The following is an 18,880-nucleotide window of genomic DNA, read 5'->3' on the forward strand; positions in this document are numbered from 1 at the left end:
CAGGAAATGCTTCCTTAATATGAAATAACCTTTTCCCCTCTGTAAAGTTTCCTTACACCCAGCAAATCATTCAGATCAAATCCCAGTGGCACAGGGCCAACAGGGTGGTGTGAGGAGCCAAATGCGCAGCACCTCCCCCCAAAATGTGCCATGGGCTTTCATAGAAAGAACTGTAGTGTTACTACATGCAGTAAAAAAAAGGTAAAGGACCCCTGGATGGTTAAGTCCAGTCAAAGGTGACTATGGGGTTGCGGCGCTCATCTCACTTTCAGGCTGAGGGAGCCGAGTCATATGGCCAGCATGCCTAGACCGCTTCTGGCACAACAGAACACTGTGACGGAAGCCAGAGCACACGGAAACGCCATTTACCTTCCTGCCACAGCGGTACCAATTTATCTACTTGCACTGGTGTGCTTTCGAACTGCTAGGTTGGCAGGAGCAGGGACCGAGCAACGGGAGCTCACCCCGTTTAGGATTTGAACTGCCAACCTTCTGATCGGCAAGCCCAAAAGGCTCAGTGGTTTAGACCACAGTATATCCCCAAGTATTCAGTTGACTTACTTCTTCGTGGAATCTTTGCTTCTTTTCTCATATTTTCCACCCTAGGAAGTTTGCAACCCGAGAGTGCACCTTGGTGTCTTCTTGGTGTGTTGCACATCTGGTCAAGGATGGCAGGAGGCAGAAAAAGTCTCTGTGAGATGATGTGCTTCAAAGGTTGGGCTAGGTCCCAGCCAATATCTGTAGAAAACAAAGGCCGGAACCAGACACAGAGTATTATTTTAAAGGGCAGGACAAAATAGAAAATTTTTGAGTTTATTCTTGCTTGCATGAATTTATGCTTCTGGTGTACATCTCCATTAGCTCATTCTCTATGCTCTAAAACTGTTTTCCAATGCACTCTACCCTGAAAGCAAGCCCTATTGAACTTAGTGGAAACTGTGAGTGAACATGCATAGGATCAGGCTGTAAAATCTCTATTTTACGCAATACATGGCTTTCATTGTATTGCTTATAATTGCACATACAGTAGAACCTATGTCTAGACACAAGATTATATGAATTAAAGATATGAGTAACTTACTTAATCCTTGTTCAGGAAAGTAATGACTGACGTACTGAACTGTATATTTATTTCGTTCATCTGGCATAGAATCTGAAAGATGGCCACAACTGTCATGAATTGATCATAAAATGAATCTCAGAAAGAATACACATTTAACTTTTATAGAAAATGGAGAAAGAGTTTTGTGACAACTTAAAAGGCTGAACAAAATATTACCGAAAGAGCTTTTGTGGACTAGAGTCAACTTAATTGGATACATGTCTTTAGATGTCCTTAGATGCATGCATGCATGCCTATTTACGGGCAAAGTACCAAAACAAGGCATTCTAAGGAATGTCTAGGAAATCTATTCTCTGGGGAATGGTGGGAGGCAAAGAACCAAACAGCCAAATGAAAATGTTGTTACATATTCAGTACTGTATCAGCACTGTATACAAGTCCTAGGAAATGTATAGGTTATCAAGAAAGGATTAGAAAATATGGAAACACATGAAAAATATTAGTTGCTTTCCCAGAGCATTATATGTTGTTATAAAGAATTATACAATTTGGTAATATTCACTAAAATTTAACAACCAATAAACATTTAAGAAAAACATTGTTTCATGAAATCATATGAGCCTAAGTCTTTGTCCTGCTGCCGTATTGAATGAAACTGTGAATGGTGTGGTACTACATGATCTGGAAATATCCTATGCTACAGACAACCTCCTCCAATGATTGTCTGAGAAAGACTGAGATCCTTCTGTTTTCTTGTTGGCTGACTTTTCATATCAGTCTACTATCAAATGCATCAAGCAGATTGAGAAGGTGATACGTACATATAAACATGTATCAGATAACAGGATAAACCAAGCTATAAAGCTTAGGGCATGGCAACCTAGAGTTTCTGAGATCACTCATATACTGATTCAGAGCATCCAGTATCTCCCATACACCTATGTGCAGTATGCTTATTTCCCAGCAGACCATTTGGAAGGCTGGAGGAATTAAAGGGAAGGAGGGGAGGTGAAGGAACAGCACAATCAAAGAATGTGCAAATCTTCTGCAACATGGTACCTTCCCCTACCCCCAAATGCTTTCTGTGTTTCTAATTTCATGCTAACGCATAGAATTGGAAGTTTAGAAAGTATCCAGTTAGATTATTCTAAATATTTAGGGAATATAAAGCACGCTCCAATTTCTAGAAAACTTTATCAATTGGGAGAAAATGCTTTTCATATAGTGTGAGAAGAGCTTCCCATAAAAGATATGAGAAATGCAATGTTAGTTGCTATTAAATCCCAGTTCTTTTGCTGTAATCGTCCTTTGTAATTGTTCTGTACATTGGACTGAATAGGGAACAAAAAGCAGAGGCTGCTATCTGCATGCCACCATTCTATTGTCCAGTGTAGATGCAATGTTCTAGAAGCATGCCATGGCCTCACAGATAGTGCATGAATTCCTCTTTCCTTTTCATGGATTGCTTTAACGGCATGATGCTGTATCTGCACTGATGACGACTATGGCTAAAACAAATTAATTCTTTTCTTACAACTTTGTAAATACCTATATTAATTTTTCAAATGAAAAGGTTCACACGTTCATAGAACTGTTTTGCCCATGTTATCTCTTACCTGCTTGGGAATCAAACGACATTTCATGAAGTTTACCTTCTACAACTGAGTTAGTTTCTCTGAGGAGTTTATGAAGCCCTGCTAAGGCTTTTGACTGCAAGAGTAAAAGGAGGGAAATGCACTGTTATTATTAAACTTCCCACCAAAGTCTGAAATTAGTTTGTTGTAAAGAAGCACTGAACTGTAGAGTTATATCCAATGCAGCGCTAATTAACTTGTTCTGTCAGCATAGGCTTGTGCTGTTGCGCTTCCGTCCCTCTCCTCCCCCTGTGCTGAGGTTTCCCCCAATCCTCTGGAGCAGAATTGAGGATGATGCAGGACACACAAGATAGGGTGAGTGGGGAAGTTTTGTTATGCAAGCATATCCTTGCACCAAATGAACAAATTAGCCTTTATATCCCAAAAGTTTAGGATCTGTGTGCTTGTGAGATTTTGGTGTATGCAATGTCTAAAGTGGTTCTTCAGCCTTTAAGGCTTATTTTATCATCCCTTGGATGTAATTACTTTTTTTTTTAATGTACCCTGCCTTTTTGCTTACTAAGAAAGCTTTCCTCTTCTTTAGAAACTATCACTCCAGCTAAAAAAACTGTATAATATTTGATTGCTAACCATTTTCTTGGCAAACTGTTAGCTGGAGTTTCAAAGCACACGAGGAAATGTTCAAAATGGACGCCACGTAAACATCATAGCAGTGAAGTATGGGATAGTACCATTCTAGTGTAACCTCTCCTTAGTGTCTCTGATGTAGTTTGGCTTTGGTCTGGGATGCAAACAGCAGCACAGCATAGGAAAGGGAGGCAAGCGGAAACACCTGAGACTATGTCCTAACCTGAAATGTGTGCCTTCCTGCCTCTGTCCAAATGCCACAGATACCTGCTAGCTGTCCTGCTTGTGTTGTGACATGCTGACAACCCATGCAGTATTGCAATTGTAATATCAAAAAGGAAAGCAGCACCCTTTTAAGAAACAGAAGGGGGAGAGGAAAGAGTTCAGAGTATTTGTATAATCCACCTTTAAGATGTATACAATGTGACACTGGCAGGAATGTGGTGAACTCTGGCTTACTGAATGGCTGGAGCTTACAGAAAAGACATTCCCCGTATAGCCGACATTCCCTGACACAGTCAGTGTTTCTAAGCAATATCCACACAGAATGTGTGGTCAGATAATGATGTGAAAACCCTATTGAATGCATTTGTTTTTATTTTTAGCCAGCCACCGTTAACAAGTTAAAATCGTAACATTATACCATAGAATCTTACTGAATAATACCCTAGTCTGAGAGCAAAATTTACTCATGCATCTGTTTTGACTAAACCAGGGTTGCTAACCTTTGGCCTCCAGATGTTGCTGGACTACAACTCCCATCATCCCTCACTACTGGCCACACTGACTAGGATGAAGGAAGGTGGAGTCCAACAATATACTGAGAGCCACAGGTTAGCTATCACTTTCCTAAAGTAGAGGTTTCCTAATAATATAGCTCCAGCCCTTTCTAGATCACTGCTCTATAGATACGAGGAGTTACCTTGCAGCATCAGGCTAATGATCCATCAAGGCTCCTAATATTAAGCACACAACTGGGAACAGCTCTTCAAAATATAAACTGAGCAAAGCAAATATTGCTGTAATGCAAATATGGAAATAAGGTTGAGAGAGCAAGCAAGCATTAGAAGGACTCTGCATGACAACTTGCTAGCCGCAATTTGCAACTGCAGAGTCAGTAATGGGTCATTCCATGCAACACCATTTCTGCTTACCTCAAAATGTCTCCTCCGTCTTCCTTTCAGACTGGAGTGGAAGGAGGTGTTGGTGCCGACCCAACCTCTGTATGGCAGCTTCTCATTTTCCTCCTTAGCGCATTCCCAAAAGTGCTCAGAGCATTCCTAGGAAGGCAGAAACATATTGTCTGGGGACACTCCTGCAGTGATGCAGGCAAGCTTATAATAAAAACTTGTGTTATTTGTGCTAGTCACCTAATAGTCTCATCAGTCATCTGGATGCATGAGATATTAACGTTGGCTGATATTAATGTTGTGCTGTGTGTGGATTGCAGCAATCAGGTACTCTGCATAAGTTCTCTCACCCCCTGAAACAGGGGTCACAGGAAAGGACCTTCCAAGTCTCTCAGCAGTAAATTAACAGCTTTGTTCACTTGTTCTTAAACATTTGCTGTTTTATGGAGCTTCTGTCCCTGTAGCAAGTTCTAGATTTGGGTTGTTGTGGGATATTTTTGTTCAATGAAAAGATGTTCAAACTATATTAAACTAATCCATAGAGGGCTTAACAGGTACGCATAGTGGGTTGACAGAGCAAGTTCTCTTAGTTTCTTTTCCTTCACGATCCCTGATATTTTCTGGTTTTATCACTCACCATTTTGCTTTGGGTTTCTTTCAGATGGTCCGTGTAACCAATTTGAAATGAATTACTAGTGGATTCCAATCTGGGATTTATGAGTATTGTCTTTATTTTTTCCTGTATGTAATGTCTACCATAGCTCTTAATTTTGAGCCACTAACCCCTGGAATGAGCAGATTCTTCCAAATTAGAATACTCTGAATCTGTAGGCATAATCTCATAAGAACTGCTTGTTTAAAGACACATCATCCTTTCTCTTTCTACATATGGGAAGCTAAGGGCCACAGAACATGTTATGATAGTCACAAATGAAGAAAAGCATGCTCAAACTGCCTGTTGCGCTGAAACTAAAGGCTCTTCAGGGAACTGAGATATAATTATATCCCTTTCTTTTAAACTGGACCATACTTTAAAATGCATTTCTGTAAAACAGAATACCTGCCTGCTAAAAGTTAAAGAAATAATTACTCAATGTATTTCATTGATTGTTCTGAATAAAGCTACAAAGCTTTTTTTAATCACTTTTACTGAAAGTCTTAAAACAAAGGTTTTGGTGTTAACAACTTCTAGGAATGAGCGGATTCTTCCAAATTAACATCTTCTAGGATATAAAAGAAACAGCAGGTGACCTTACAGTCTGCTGTCCAAGCACTGTTGTGCAAAGTAAAAGGAACTATGATTCTTTTAACTAGAGTGGGTTCCACAATGCTGTTCTATTTCAGTAATTAAATAAATAAATAAATTGCAAAGCACACATATTATCTTAAGCGGTAATGTTACATTGTCAGATATCCCTTTAACAACAGGACACAGCATCCTTTTAGCTTTTCCTAATGTCAAAGTCAAACTCTGCTTTTGGTTGTCACTAACATAAAGCTATATGAATTTTCTGATTATCTGGAAAATTATTCTATTAATGGGCCAGCCAAACCTTTTTAGCATTGGGTGTTCTGGACAAAGGTTCTACAGTCTGCTTGGTAATTTCATATTTTTCCTTTCGTATGTTTTGCAGCTCCATTGGTTTCAGTTTCTGAAAAACCTGGGTCTGTGGAGAAAGAGAAACATGTACTACTTACCAGTCACTTCACTTACATGGGAAGAACTAAAATAATACCATGGCATGGGCATAGCCAATGGGGGTGGGGCACAAAATTACAGTATTGGAAAGCATTGAAAGTACTCAATTAACTGAGGTTCTGCCTTCCCCCAGCAGAAGCCTGCCCCCCACCCCGTAAAGCTCAACAACTTTAGGGGACGATCTCTTAAAAAAAACCTGTTCAATGGCCCAGCTCAGAAACATGAAAGAGATGTACAATTACATCCTTAATGATACTAATACACATTAGTATCTCCCTTGCTGATTTGGTGAATAACTATATTTCACAGTTATTAGTAGTAACTGTAACAGTACTGCAAAAAGCCTTTAAAAAAAGAAAAAAAGAAGTTTATACTTATCCCAAAGTATAAACTTTCACTTGTCTGAATACTTGAGGAAAAGAGCAATTATAAACAGCTACTAAAAATATCAAACATTTCAAATATATTCCTATGGGTATACCTTAGAATTCATATAAGCAGGAGATTTGACTGACTAATGTTTGCTGTCAGTTAACTATTGTGCTGTATACTGTATAATCCTATTCTGATCACAAAAGGACAACAGATCTTTCACAATACATAGAAATCCTTACACTTTTTATAATTTGTTGATGGCTCTTGGAAATTCTGTGGGAAGATTCTTCTGATTTTTTGGTTTCACTCTAAACAGGAAGAAAGGGATTGCTGTATTTATAAGAGACACTATTATACTTAAAAGGATGCAAAAGTAAACAAAATACTCTCATAATATTTCAGGAATTTTCAAAATGCACTTTCCTTCTATTTCCACAAAAGAAAGTACTGAAGACACCTTTTTTGAACTGCACCAGTCTGCTCAAATAAGTACTGGATCTTCCTAGTTCAGTCTATAACTTTATTGTGATGGATCTAAGAGGCGAAGAATAAGGTCTGTTCCTGGTCTTATGATGGATAGAATCCTGAAGGTCAACCCTACTAGTCTCATTAATACCTAGTGATAATAATAATAATAATAATAATAATAATAATAATAATGCTTTACAATTGATTCATGGGGTTGCTTGGAAAATCTTCTTCCTGATGACACCAGAAAGGCACTCCTTTCTTTCTTGGTTTTCAGATACTTCTTTCTTGGTTTTGCCTAACAAGCACAACAAACAAACAAATTAAAATGTATATCTGGGTTTAATAGGATTACAGTTATCTACATTATATATTTCTTCTTTATTTAACCTTTACATTTTATTCTTATATCTTAGTAACTCAAAAGGATTTAAGGGAACAACTAGATGTTGTGTCAACTAGATGTTGAACAACTAAATGGCAGACATGCCCCCATTTCACATCCCAAATCCTCCTCAATAAAATCTAACCCAATTCATCCTGATTTCCTGAAAATATAATGTGCATCTCCTCACCCTCCTCCACATCAGTGGCTGCAGCCCAATGCACCCCAATGACTGGACTGGGGTGGAAACACTGTGTAACAATGTCAGCCAAGGGATGGGGTAAATTGTATCAGATGTTATTGATAGAGATGAAGACTATTATTTTGAGGTTTCTATTTTTGTCAGTAGCACCAAAGTAATATTTCTTGAAATGCTTAGTTTCCCCCTAAATGAAATGACTTTTTAGCATGACATCTCTCCCTCTTTGTTCTCCACATTTGACTTCTGATTTATCACTCACAGTATGTGTGTATGTCTTGTCCAGCCCCACCTATTCTGCACCATTCATATGTCCCCAACTAACAAGAAGTGCATGCTATAAGTCTTGGGAGAGGGAGGCAAGGCCTGTGCCCAGCCAGCTGCTTCTTGCCTCATCCCACCTCCCTCAGTGATGATGGGAGCTGGGCCTCTCAGAAGACAGAACTGATCTTGCTGTGCAGGGAGACAAGTAGAGCAAAACTAGGTGCCACCACTTGCTACTCACAATAACAATATTGTGGTCTGCTGTGTCTGGTTCAAGAAGACTCTTTAAAGCAGAGGTTCTGGCAGGAAAGGATGGCAAGTGTGGTGGAAAGTTTCAAGGACAATCCAAGAAATAGTTAAACATTTCAGTGTAGTGTAGTACAGTATCAAAATATTTTTTTTTATTTGCAGAATATGGATAGCCATCTTTTCAAAATGAGCATAAGTGCATCAAGTGATACTGAAAACAATCCTAGTGATCCACGTTTGTCAGCAATATGTGGATATCTATCTGAGTCTCAGTTTCCCATGGGCTGGAGATGAAAACGTCCCTCAGCCTATGTGTTTGATCTGTGGCCAGAAGCTTTCCAATTCCAACATGGCCCTAAACAAGATGACAAGACGTCTGCTGTCAAAACACGGAAATCTGGCGAACAAGAAGGTTCAATATTTTGAAAGGCTTTTGGAACAGCAGAAATACCAGCGAACATATTTCAAAAAATGAGTAAAAGTCTCAGATAAGATGCAAATTATATCTTACCAAGTGACAGAATGGATTGCTCAACAGACAAAACCACATACAACAGCAGGAAAAATCAATTAAGCCTGCCTGAGCCTTGATTGTGAAAATTCCTTTGTCTGAAGATACAATTTACAGAAGAATAGTTGGTATGTCAGTTAATATTGAGAAGCGTGTTTCCGATAGTATGAAGAATTCTAAATCTGCCATTCAAGCTGATATTATAAAGTAGTTGTGTTCTACATTATAAATCAAGCACTGCTAGTTGTTTCTTTTTGTTTTCCAGTATATTTCTTATGAAGAAAAAAACTGGTGTGTCTATATTATTTTGACACATTGCAACTAAACATCAGTATACTGTTCTGTATATCATTATATTACATTTCAAGGAAATTAATTTCAAGTAAAATCTTACTAAAGCTGAATTTTTGATGATAATGTATATTGTACCTGGGCTTCTAGTTTAACGGTAACCTCATTGGAGTCTGAACTGTCAGAACTGTAAAAGAAAAATAATTATGTTTATTTTCATTTACAAGAGTATGGATTTCTAGAATTCGTCTGCACAACAAATCAATTATCTGCTCCGCAAACACATCTGGAAAGCATGGCACCGATTTCCTCAATAACAAGCTAGAAATAAAACAATTGTTAGAAGAGGTCCTTTTACCTGGAATCTCTGTCATTGACAGAGGCAGATAGATCACCCTTTTTCAGCATTTCCTCCAATTCATTCAGGCACTCGTTATACTAAGGAAAAACACACACTGTTAACAATAAAATTTACTGCCTCACTACTTCCAAATAATAATAAATACTTTGACTGTATTCCTTTAAGTACATAATTGCTGCAGATATTACTGCTGCAAGAAATAATGTTTATTTGCATTACCTTACTCTTCTTTTTATTACAGAAGTCCAACAGTGAGCCACAGAAATGGTGTCCTATGGATTCTAGATCCTTGGTACTAAAGTGGGTACCATGTCTACTGCCTGGAAAAGGGGGGGGGGGCAGTCACCAGTGAAGAAATAATTGTCCTATTCAATATCTGCAATGATTTTAATTCCACTGATGGAATTCCACATTTAATTTGGACTGCTACCAACCCAATAACACTTCTTTGTTAGCAAAACATTTTATATTTATTTTAAATCTTTTACTTTCAAAAGTTCATCAAATGGCTTTTCACATTCCATATTCCCAAACTCCTTCCCATAGTTCCTGTTGAGAACCTCCATTCCTTAGCCTTTCCAATGATACCCTTTGCTTTCCAATTATAACATTCAGCTACCTTTTTTAAAACAACCCAATCCACAGATAAACCAAACAAGTACACTTCTGCCTTAGCTCCATTGCAGATTAGTCTGCCTCACATTCACACTTTCCCTCATTATTTTCTACCATCTAAGGTTGACAGTAGGATGCAAATTAACACCAATAATTTCCACACAAAACTATATAAAAGATTGCTATTTCTTGTTAAATAGTCTTAGTCTGATTCCTTCACAAGGACACATCTTCAGTATAAGGTAGATAAATATTTGATATCAGTTCAACAACCACAGTTTCAAAGTTGTGAAAGTGTGAGAATTCTGTGTTAGAGATTTCTACCTACCCAACTTCAAAGAACTACAATACCCAAAGAGGGAATCACTGTTAAACTAGTTTGCTGTGTAAATACAGCTTAACTGACTTTCAGGTAAGCATAAACTCAGTTTTAAACTCATTAGCCAAAATCTCACCCTTCTGTAGTCATTTACTCCCTGTAATTGTTACATTTGGTACCCACAACCACTATTTCTTGGGCCAAATGCAATTTTAATATACACCTATAACATTAACATTTCAACATGTCTTCCTATGTAGTATTTATCTGTCAAACACAGTAAGCTCACATTATCTCTTAAAGAATCTGCAGCTACAAGACATGAGACTTCTTTGAATGCTTTAAATATAGATTCTAGAGAAAAACTATATTTGCCTTACCCAGTTTAGACCCACAGAAAGTAACTTCTAAGGTATAGCTGTTGCTGATGCCCATCTTCCACATCACTATTCGACCTGTCCCTTCTCTAGCTTTTTGTATCTTGAAATTGCAATCTTGGAACGAGAACTTAACAAAGAGAGAAGTGGAATTACTACTGCGCTTTTGCAACGAGGCCAAAACTATACAGCTGTGCCCAGAAATGACCTCCCTGTGCCACAGTCTTCCTCAACACATAGTTTGGTTTACTGGTGATGTCATGTTGTCAAGTCATTCATGTCCTCTTGCCCACTGTGCATTATAGGCTGTTACAGATGTGGGGTAGAGGGCAGGGGCAGAAGGAAGTGCATGATATAATAACTTCATGTCATGGTACATGCTCCTAAAGGGACTCACTAAGGAAGCTCCTAGTATGTTTAACAACTATCGCAATATAATCCCTTATTTTTAAAGCACAAACTTCTTACAATGTTTAGATCATTGAAACAACTTAGAAAACTGTCAAGTGATTTAGCAAATTTTTAATGTACTGAAAGAGATGATTTCTTACATATTAATGTTAAATGTCAGCTTACTTTATCGGGACAACGTTTGCTCATAATGAGAGGGAAAACGCGCTGATGTAAGCCTGCCCCTTCTTCTTGATGATCTCGTTTTTCACAGCCATACATGAAGACATTCTCTTTTCTGCTATGACCATGAAGGTCACAATATAGGAGAACCTTGCGCTCTCCCATCATTCTGTAACAAGGTAGAAAGTTAAATAAGAGCAGCTTTGGTTTCTGCAAATCAGACACTCTTGATTTTTTGGGATATGATAACAATTGTAGGAAATCTCTTAAAGGTATTAAAGATGATCATTGCTTGACAGATTGTTTTTCTACTGGAACAACCTGCACTGGTTAGCTGCATTGGTTAGCTGCATTAGTGTCAGGGGAGCTTTTCCCTTGAGTCCAATAAGAGCTGAGTTGCACCTATTAGGCCATCACTCCTTTCCAATGACAGATACTTAATGCACAATATTAAAATGCTTTTTCCATTGCAGCCGACACGTGACAAATGTTTAAAAAACAGAACTATCACATAAGTTGCTGTCATTATGTGAAAAACACAGTTAACAGAAGATTAAAGAGCTTTGTTGAGGAAAATAGTCCCCTTTACTGATATAGGGGAATTCCCTTCCTTCTCCAGAGGTTGGTCTTTCCAGTCTATGTTCGTTAGAATGGAACACTGGTTACTTCACTGTTGATATTCCCTTCCAGTGGCTTTGCAGGAGTCTTCCATGGAAACAATGTGTTAAACCCATCACCAGGAAGGAAGGAAGGCAGGAAGGAAGGAAGGAAGGAAGGAAGGAAGGAAGGAAGGAGCATATGAATAAGTTAGAATTACACAGCCAATTCCTCAGCCCCTCTCAAGTTCCAACCATTGTTGAAAGACAGAGAAAAAGAGAGAGTGTATGACTGAAGGAACAAACAAACAAACACATACAGAAAGGAAAGAAAAACACCGCAAAAAAAGGCATGGTTTAAACTGGAAGGACCAAACCCCCAAAGACTAAGATGATTTATTTTTATTTCATTTTACATTTAATAAAATGTTTGTTCTGCTTTATCATAATAAAACCTCAAAGAAGGTTACATTAAATAAAAATTATCAGTAAAAGACCGTTAAAAACAGGTAATTTAAAACATTCAAAAGCCAGTGATGACTAGTGTCATCTGTACTAAGCCAGGGTGGAGAAGGAGGCCTCCTGCATGCCCACCAGAACCTACACACACAATGACTAACAAGTTTCATTTCCTGGTCAGTGTGTAGGAGGCCTTCAGGAAAATGCGACTTCCCAAAGCTAACTTCCAGATCTGAGCCCAAAACAGATGGTCCAAATTAAGACCCAGACAAACCTGCCGTTAAACTCTCAACTCAAAAACCACCTTGACTGCAGTTTGGTTTTTTTCCAGGGAAGTAGGTAGAGTGAAAACAAACATAAGAAAAAGAAAACCAGACTTCCTGATGGGCTCTCATGTTCTGGACTGATGCCAGATCCCATGCAGCAAGAGAGGTCAGGAGTTGTAAGATCACTGATAGCTCTATGTACACATTAAATATCTGAAACACACAGGGCTCGTTTCCCCTATCCCCTCAGAGCATTTCTATACATATAAGAGCATAAGAATAGCCTGCTAGATCAGGCCAATGGCCCATCTAGTCCAGCATCTTGTTTTCACACCAGATGCCCGTGGGAAACCAGGGAGCAGAAGTGGCTTTTCCTGATGAAGGCATGAAAGACAGACAGCCAAACCAGGAAAGAGAGCAACTAAATTAGTCTTTTCTTTTTTAAAACACACAGTGGGAAACAGGTGAAAACAAAAAAGGAACGGGCTAAAGATGAGCAAATAGAGAAAAAGCTAATAATTACAAGATAAAATGTCTTCAATAGAATTCTAGCAGAAGCTGAAGGAATACTCTATCCTAGGCTAGGCAGGGAAAGGAAGAGGGCTTGAGAAGCTGCCGCTAGTTTTATAATTCTAACTTTATCACATGTCCTTGCCTGTCCTCAGCAGCAGCAAATTTTTTTCCCTTTATTTCCCCCCCAAAACCAGGTCGGGGAATCCAAACCAGGTCGGGGAACAGCGGTATGGCGGCACTCTGCCTCCCCGCTGTCCCCGAGCTTGTGGGGCTGCCCGATGTCTGCCCGAAGTGCAGGGCGCTCTGCTTCAGCGTTCCCCGCGCGCCAGGCAGCAGGCTGCTATCCGCAGCCTAGGGAGCCCTGCGGGAACTCCCGCGGGCTCCGCAGGCTTGCGGATAGCTTCCTGAAGCCTGGAGAGCGAGAGGGGTCGGTGCGCACCGACCCCTCTCGCTCTCCAAGCTTCAGCGAAAGCCTGTATTCGCTCCATAGGACCCACACAGATTTCCCCTTCATTTTTGGAGGGGGAAAAATGCATCCTATAGGGCGAAAAATACGGTACCTAAAATTTCAACAAAATTTGAACAAAAAATAAGTTCAATGCAACAAGATGAATACACATTATGTATTAATTAATATTGGTATAATAATGAACAAAGAGTGGTGATACTGGACACAGAAGAGGGATGGTGTTACCTTTTTACCTTTTGATCATGCTGCGGGTACACCAGATGGGAGGGAATGATTCCTTGAGATCCGATTTATAGTTGCGGTTTAAGTCCCTGCCTGCTAAAGAGCAGCGGTAATTGCCTACAATCACACCATCTGGATTCAGCATTGGTACCACCTTAAAAACAAAAGTGTCCCGAAGCCACTGGGCATTATTTGAATCCCCCAGAATGTAATCCAGAAAGCCCTTCATCACCCAGGAACTATTCGTTTCACCTGGGTGCACCCTGGCAGTCAAAATCACCGCTGCCTTGCGTTTTTCCTCCTGAAAATCTTGCAAGGGGTTAGTGATGGTTAGAACATAGACTATGTTCCTAGCCAGGGAATGGCACAAGATGCGGATCTTGCAGAACTTGGACCGCCTTGGGTCTCCAGCAATGTTTGCTAGGTAGTCTTGCAGGTTACTGTAAGTGTAAGGATAGCAGTGGGCAAAATAGCAGGTATCCCTGTCATGCGGGAACTGGAACGTCCATGTCAGGGAAAAATACTGGCGCCCACCTTGGCCGAGATTGTTTTTATAATACTTGATTTTATCTCCTGTCCTTTGCCACCCCACCTTGTGGATCTTTGCTTCTGCTTCTGAATACAGCAACGGACGCATACCACGATTATACAAACTTGTTGGCTTGGTGAAGTTGACAATGGTGAAACGGTAGGGCATTCCTGCTTGGGTGTTGGTGACCTGGAAGTAGTACCACTGGGTGTGCTTATTTGTGTAGAGATCAGTGCGTAGTGTCAGCTGGTACTCAAAATCACTACTGGCATGGGAAAAGGAGAAAAGTATTTTAGTATAAAATATACTGTTGGGCATTCAGGCACAGTTATGAAACATGATATATGCTGCTCCTTTATCTCTCTTATTTCAAATGTATCTTTTTAAACCCAAATTTCTTTCACAAAAAATTGTTTGTAGATTTTGTTGCCTATAACAAACTTATAAGGAACTTGTTCATGCACATATTTGTATTTTAAAAATAGTCCACATGATCTTTATGGTGAGCATAGATCAAATTTTCAGATGTCTTGAACGAGCAGTTAAGTTATATTCTCTTATGTCTTTCAATATATATTGTATTTTACAATTATGTTCATTAGCTGTTTTTTTCTTACTGCTTTATTTTGATTCACATATGATTACATACCAATTCACACATTTGGAGTGTTTTTGTTGTCCTGACTGTCTGTATTTTGTACAGGTGCCGAGTGGTCAGAAATTAGTCCTCTTTGTGTGATTCTGGGATTCTAATAAGCCAATACAAACTTTCCTGCAAGTGTATATGGATATCTGCATTTCAAGTTTTCTAAGCTATTAATCCAGGTCTGCCAAAACAAGAGTACAGGTGATATCCATACTCAGTCTAAGTAGCCAACCTACTGATTTCAATGCGACTACTTCAAGTATTTACTTAGTTGGATATCACCCTTTAATGCCAGAACAAATGCAGACAGAAACCAGCAACTACTCCTGCAAATCAAAGGGAAATGGTGAGCAACCTACATTTTGACCACCTTTTGCAGATTGCCACTTTCAAATCGTGCTTCAAAGATCAAAGTATTGTCCCAGTCATCCCATGATTGAGGAAGCACCTGCTTTGAGGGGAAACTCCCCCCTATTCGAGAATACATAAAGCTGGACTCTTTATCAGCTAGTGAGAGAAGCAAAATATACAATTATTATTCAGTTGTGAATTACTATTAGAAAAATATTCTGTGCAAGAAGGGAGGGGGTCACTCAGAGACTATCCACTTGGTGGTGTCCTAGTGCCACTGCAGAATTTCCCTGATTTCCCTTAGGAATTTCAAAACTAAAACTTGGTCAAGAAGCATTCAGTATCATATAGACAGCTGTTTAAAATGGTAGCTATTGGGTTTATATATCCAGCATCTGAATATAGCCTCTGTATATGGCATCCCTTTAAGCAAGTGTCACTGCCTTTGTTCACTCCTGCAGTGTTTTCTTAATGCTTACACTAACTTTCATATGTGTTATATAATAATATTTTTGCCTCAAAATATCAGCTACTGTCACGGGCCCCATGCCACCAAGTGGGATGGGGTGGTAATCGGTCAGATGAAAAGGCTAAGAAAGCTCAAGCAATGATGTGGAGGGGGACCCTGACCTGGGGCTATCAGATGTTCTAGAAGGGGATGAGGAACCCCACCCTGCTTTCTGAGAGTTAAGGTTCCCGCAATAATAGAGGAGCTGGCCAGTCAATGAATGGAGCCAACCAGATTGCAGGCCTGGACTCAAGTTTCATTGTCAAGAGCATGCCACTGACAGTGCAAGTGCAAACAGATCCATCCCCACAGGAGCACATACCTGCAAGCTCAGTCTTCTTGCTTGGGAGGGAAACTACATGAATTATGAGCTCCGGAGTGGAAGGTGCACAACATGTATTGGAACAATGTCTTCACTTATGTCTAGCCATGCATCCTAGACTCTGTTGATGTGCCTTTTAACCTTGTAACCTGTATCTTGAGCTGATGCAGAGATTGTGTACAGAACTCTTTAATAAAGCTTTCGGGATTTCTGGAATCCAGAATTGTGGGCCAGAGAGAGGACAGTTACACACATTATGTCAATGAACGTGAATTCTGCTGAATTCAATAGGACTTGCTCCCATGTTAATCTCCCCAATTCAAAAAACCAGATCTGCATGCAGCTGCAGATTATACATGTGTGTAGCTTAAAACAAATGCACATTCACACTTAACTGCGTATTTGTATCTTCATTTTGATGCTCAGTGTAGCCCCAGATGGATACTGAAGTTTCTTATACATACAGAATGAGCCTTCTGTCATCCGGGGCCACCAGAAAGTATATGCAACTAGTTGCCCATGACATTATCTTTAGGATAACAGCCTGTTAATTGCTCAGTAACAACCACTGTCTGCCATTATATTTCAACACATGTGCATTTTGAGTGGTTTTTGTATTCTAAATAAATACTTGCAACTTTTAAAAAAGTTGTAGATCTTGGTCTTTTGCTCTCCAGTTTCTCTTTTTCAGGAACTTCTAAGATAGTACTACGTATCTTTTTCTATTGGAAACCATTTAATATCACAAACATGGTTATGCTTCAAGTATTATGCACTCAGTAATGAAATGTGCTCAGACCTCCATCTGCTAGATACACCACAGCACCCTCTCCGGGGTCTGTGCAAAGAGGCTCAGTCTCCAGACATGTTGGGCTGTATAGTGGCTCTGGCTGAGGGGGAACCCACTCTGGAAAAAAAACACCAAATAAATAATATTTAATTATAGCTGTTAATTCAAAACACTCATTGTGTGGCATGCAACCAAAAATCATGAAATTAGCTTTATATTTATGCATTGTTAAACAGTAAGGAAGTGTTGCCTTAAAAATCCCTTTGTGGCTGGCTACTATTGATAAGATACATTTAATCTATTTTTTAAATGGAAATGCTGATAGTCTGTCATCTCCTGTTTCATGATCAAGATGTAAATGCCATGGACAATACAGTAGAATATTGATGAAACAAAAGAGATGCACACCCCAGAAGTTAACAAGATTCATTTGTAGCCTATGAGAAGAACCTTCAGCCTTATCTATAACCAAATCATTACCCTGCACCACTGAAATCTGGACAGCTACTTGTTCTCTATTACATCATATACATAATTTGTATAGCAGATGCATGTATGTTGTCAACACTGTGGCTGTGATCCAAAGAAGCAATGCGTACAAGTTTACATTTGCTGTTGTTACTACAAGAGTTCCTCACTGCCAATGAGACAACTCACAAGAGAATTTAAAAACTGAGCATCAGCATCTCCTTTTGGCAATGGGCACTGTTGTGATGAAAATGTGAAACAAAACATCTGCTATATTTCTAGTTACAGGTAGGTAGCCGTGTTGGTCTGCCATAGTCGAAACAAAATAAAAAAATTCCTTCCAGTAACACCTTAGAGACCAACTAAGTTTGTTATTGGTATGAGCTTTCGTGTGCATGCATACTTCTTCTTCTTGTTCATTATACTGCCCTTCATCTGAAGATCACAGGGTAGTTCATAACATAAAAATACAAAATGAGAACACAAAATACATAATAAAATAAAAACATTTACAAACCAATAATTCCCCTCTCACAGACACATTATTGTGTAAACACATTGCTGTATATTAATATGTATACATGCTTATTATTAATAATAAAATCACCATCTTCAGGATGCTTTACAAAGAATTGACCTCATTCTTTAATGAAAACAACCACTGATGTACGTGACTGGCTGGTCAAGTGTATTTCTTTAAATCCCAGATTCTATAGATATTATACTTTGCTTTAGTATAATGTACCTTTAGGAGGCCCTGAACTAAGAAAGGATCATTTCGTTCATATTAAAGGAAACATTATTCAAGAATAAGAACTATACACTCTTCATGTATCAGAGGTATGGATTACTCTGATCTAGTTCACAGATTCATTACGTTGTATGAATACCTCCAAGGTTTTTCAAGCATTTCCTCATGAAATTATTTTTCAAGAGCAGAAGGATGCTTTTTCCAGAAGGTGTCAGTATCAGACCACAAACTTTGGAACAAGAAAAAAACTTGCACAAAAATGATTCAACTTGAAATCCCCACTGAAATGGATGAAGCCTCACCAAAGCAGACAGGATATGATAGACAATTACACATATGGTCTTTTAATATGTGATAGACCTTAATTTCTTAAGACTATCTCTGTATCTTTATGATAACATTTCATTTTCATTTTGTGGCAGGCATTCAAAATTGTCCTATTATGAAAATACCAATGCTTTAAGTTAATACTTATGCCTTAATTTAAAACATCTTCACATGTTGGATTATAAACAAACAGCAATCTGATCCTAACTGTTGCTGAGAGTTAACAGATGTCAGTGTATATTAAAATTACATTTGTTTCTACTTTAGAGTTGGAAAATATGGTGCGAAAGAGCTAAAATTTGATGTGAGTACAAAATAATATTTATAGTTTTGGGAGCCTCAGCTTTATATTAGTTGCTGGCATATTTATCCACATTTTAACTTATCTGGTAAATAACAGAACCCTTTGGCTAATGCAACCTTGTGATAATAATGTATAGGAGCTAAAGTTATTTAGAAATTGAGCTGAAAGGAGCAACAAACAACAACATGGTATCCATCCATGATTACAAATAGTGACTTAATTAAGATTTTGAAGGGCCTTCTGTTATCAGCTACATAA

General features: G+C 38.8%; 1 protein-coding gene across 4 annotated transcripts in view; it reads right to left on the reverse strand.

The window, feature by feature from the left end:
- AGBL3 (AGBL carboxypeptidase 3) overlaps positions 1–18,880 on the reverse strand; it is a 36,469-nt gene that overhangs the window by 9,338 nt on the left and 8,251 nt on the right. For 3 of the 4 annotated variants that reach the window (XM_083573660.1, XM_083573659.1, XM_083573658.1), the window contains exons 5-19: positions 16,782–16,889; positions 15,161–15,308; positions 13,638–14,420; positions 11,105–11,270; positions 10,532–10,658; positions 9,437–9,537; positions 9,215–9,294; positions 8,995–9,043; positions 7,157–7,255; positions 6,729–6,797; positions 5,969–6,082; positions 4,440–4,565; positions 2,680–2,773; positions 1,082–1,153; positions 562–738 (exon numbers count right to left, since the gene is read on the reverse strand). In XM_083573660.1, coding sequence (XP_083429786.1) covers positions 562–738; positions 1,082–1,153; positions 2,680–2,773; positions 4,440–4,565; positions 5,969–6,082; positions 6,729–6,797; positions 7,157–7,255; positions 8,995–9,043; positions 9,215–9,294; positions 9,437–9,537; positions 10,532–10,658; positions 11,105–11,270; positions 13,638–14,420; positions 15,161–15,288 — 2,185 coding nt within the window. In that variant the 5' untranslated portion in view covers positions 15,289–15,308; positions 16,782–16,889. Of the gene's footprint in view, positions 1–561; positions 739–1,081; positions 1,154–2,679; positions 2,774–4,439; positions 4,566–5,968; positions 6,083–6,728; positions 6,798–7,156; positions 7,256–8,994; positions 9,044–9,214; positions 9,295–9,436; positions 9,538–10,531; positions 10,659–11,104; positions 11,271–13,637; positions 14,421–15,160; positions 15,309–16,781; positions 16,890–18,880 lie in introns of those variants that run through there. The other variant, XM_083573661.1, reaches the window with a different exon arrangement.

This window comes from Podarcis filfolensis (assembly GCF_964270895.1).
Source record: "Podarcis filfolensis genome assembly, chromosome: 10".
Classification (NCBI taxonomy): domain Eukaryota; kingdom Metazoa; phylum Chordata; class Lepidosauria; order Squamata; family Lacertidae; genus Podarcis; species Podarcis filfolensis.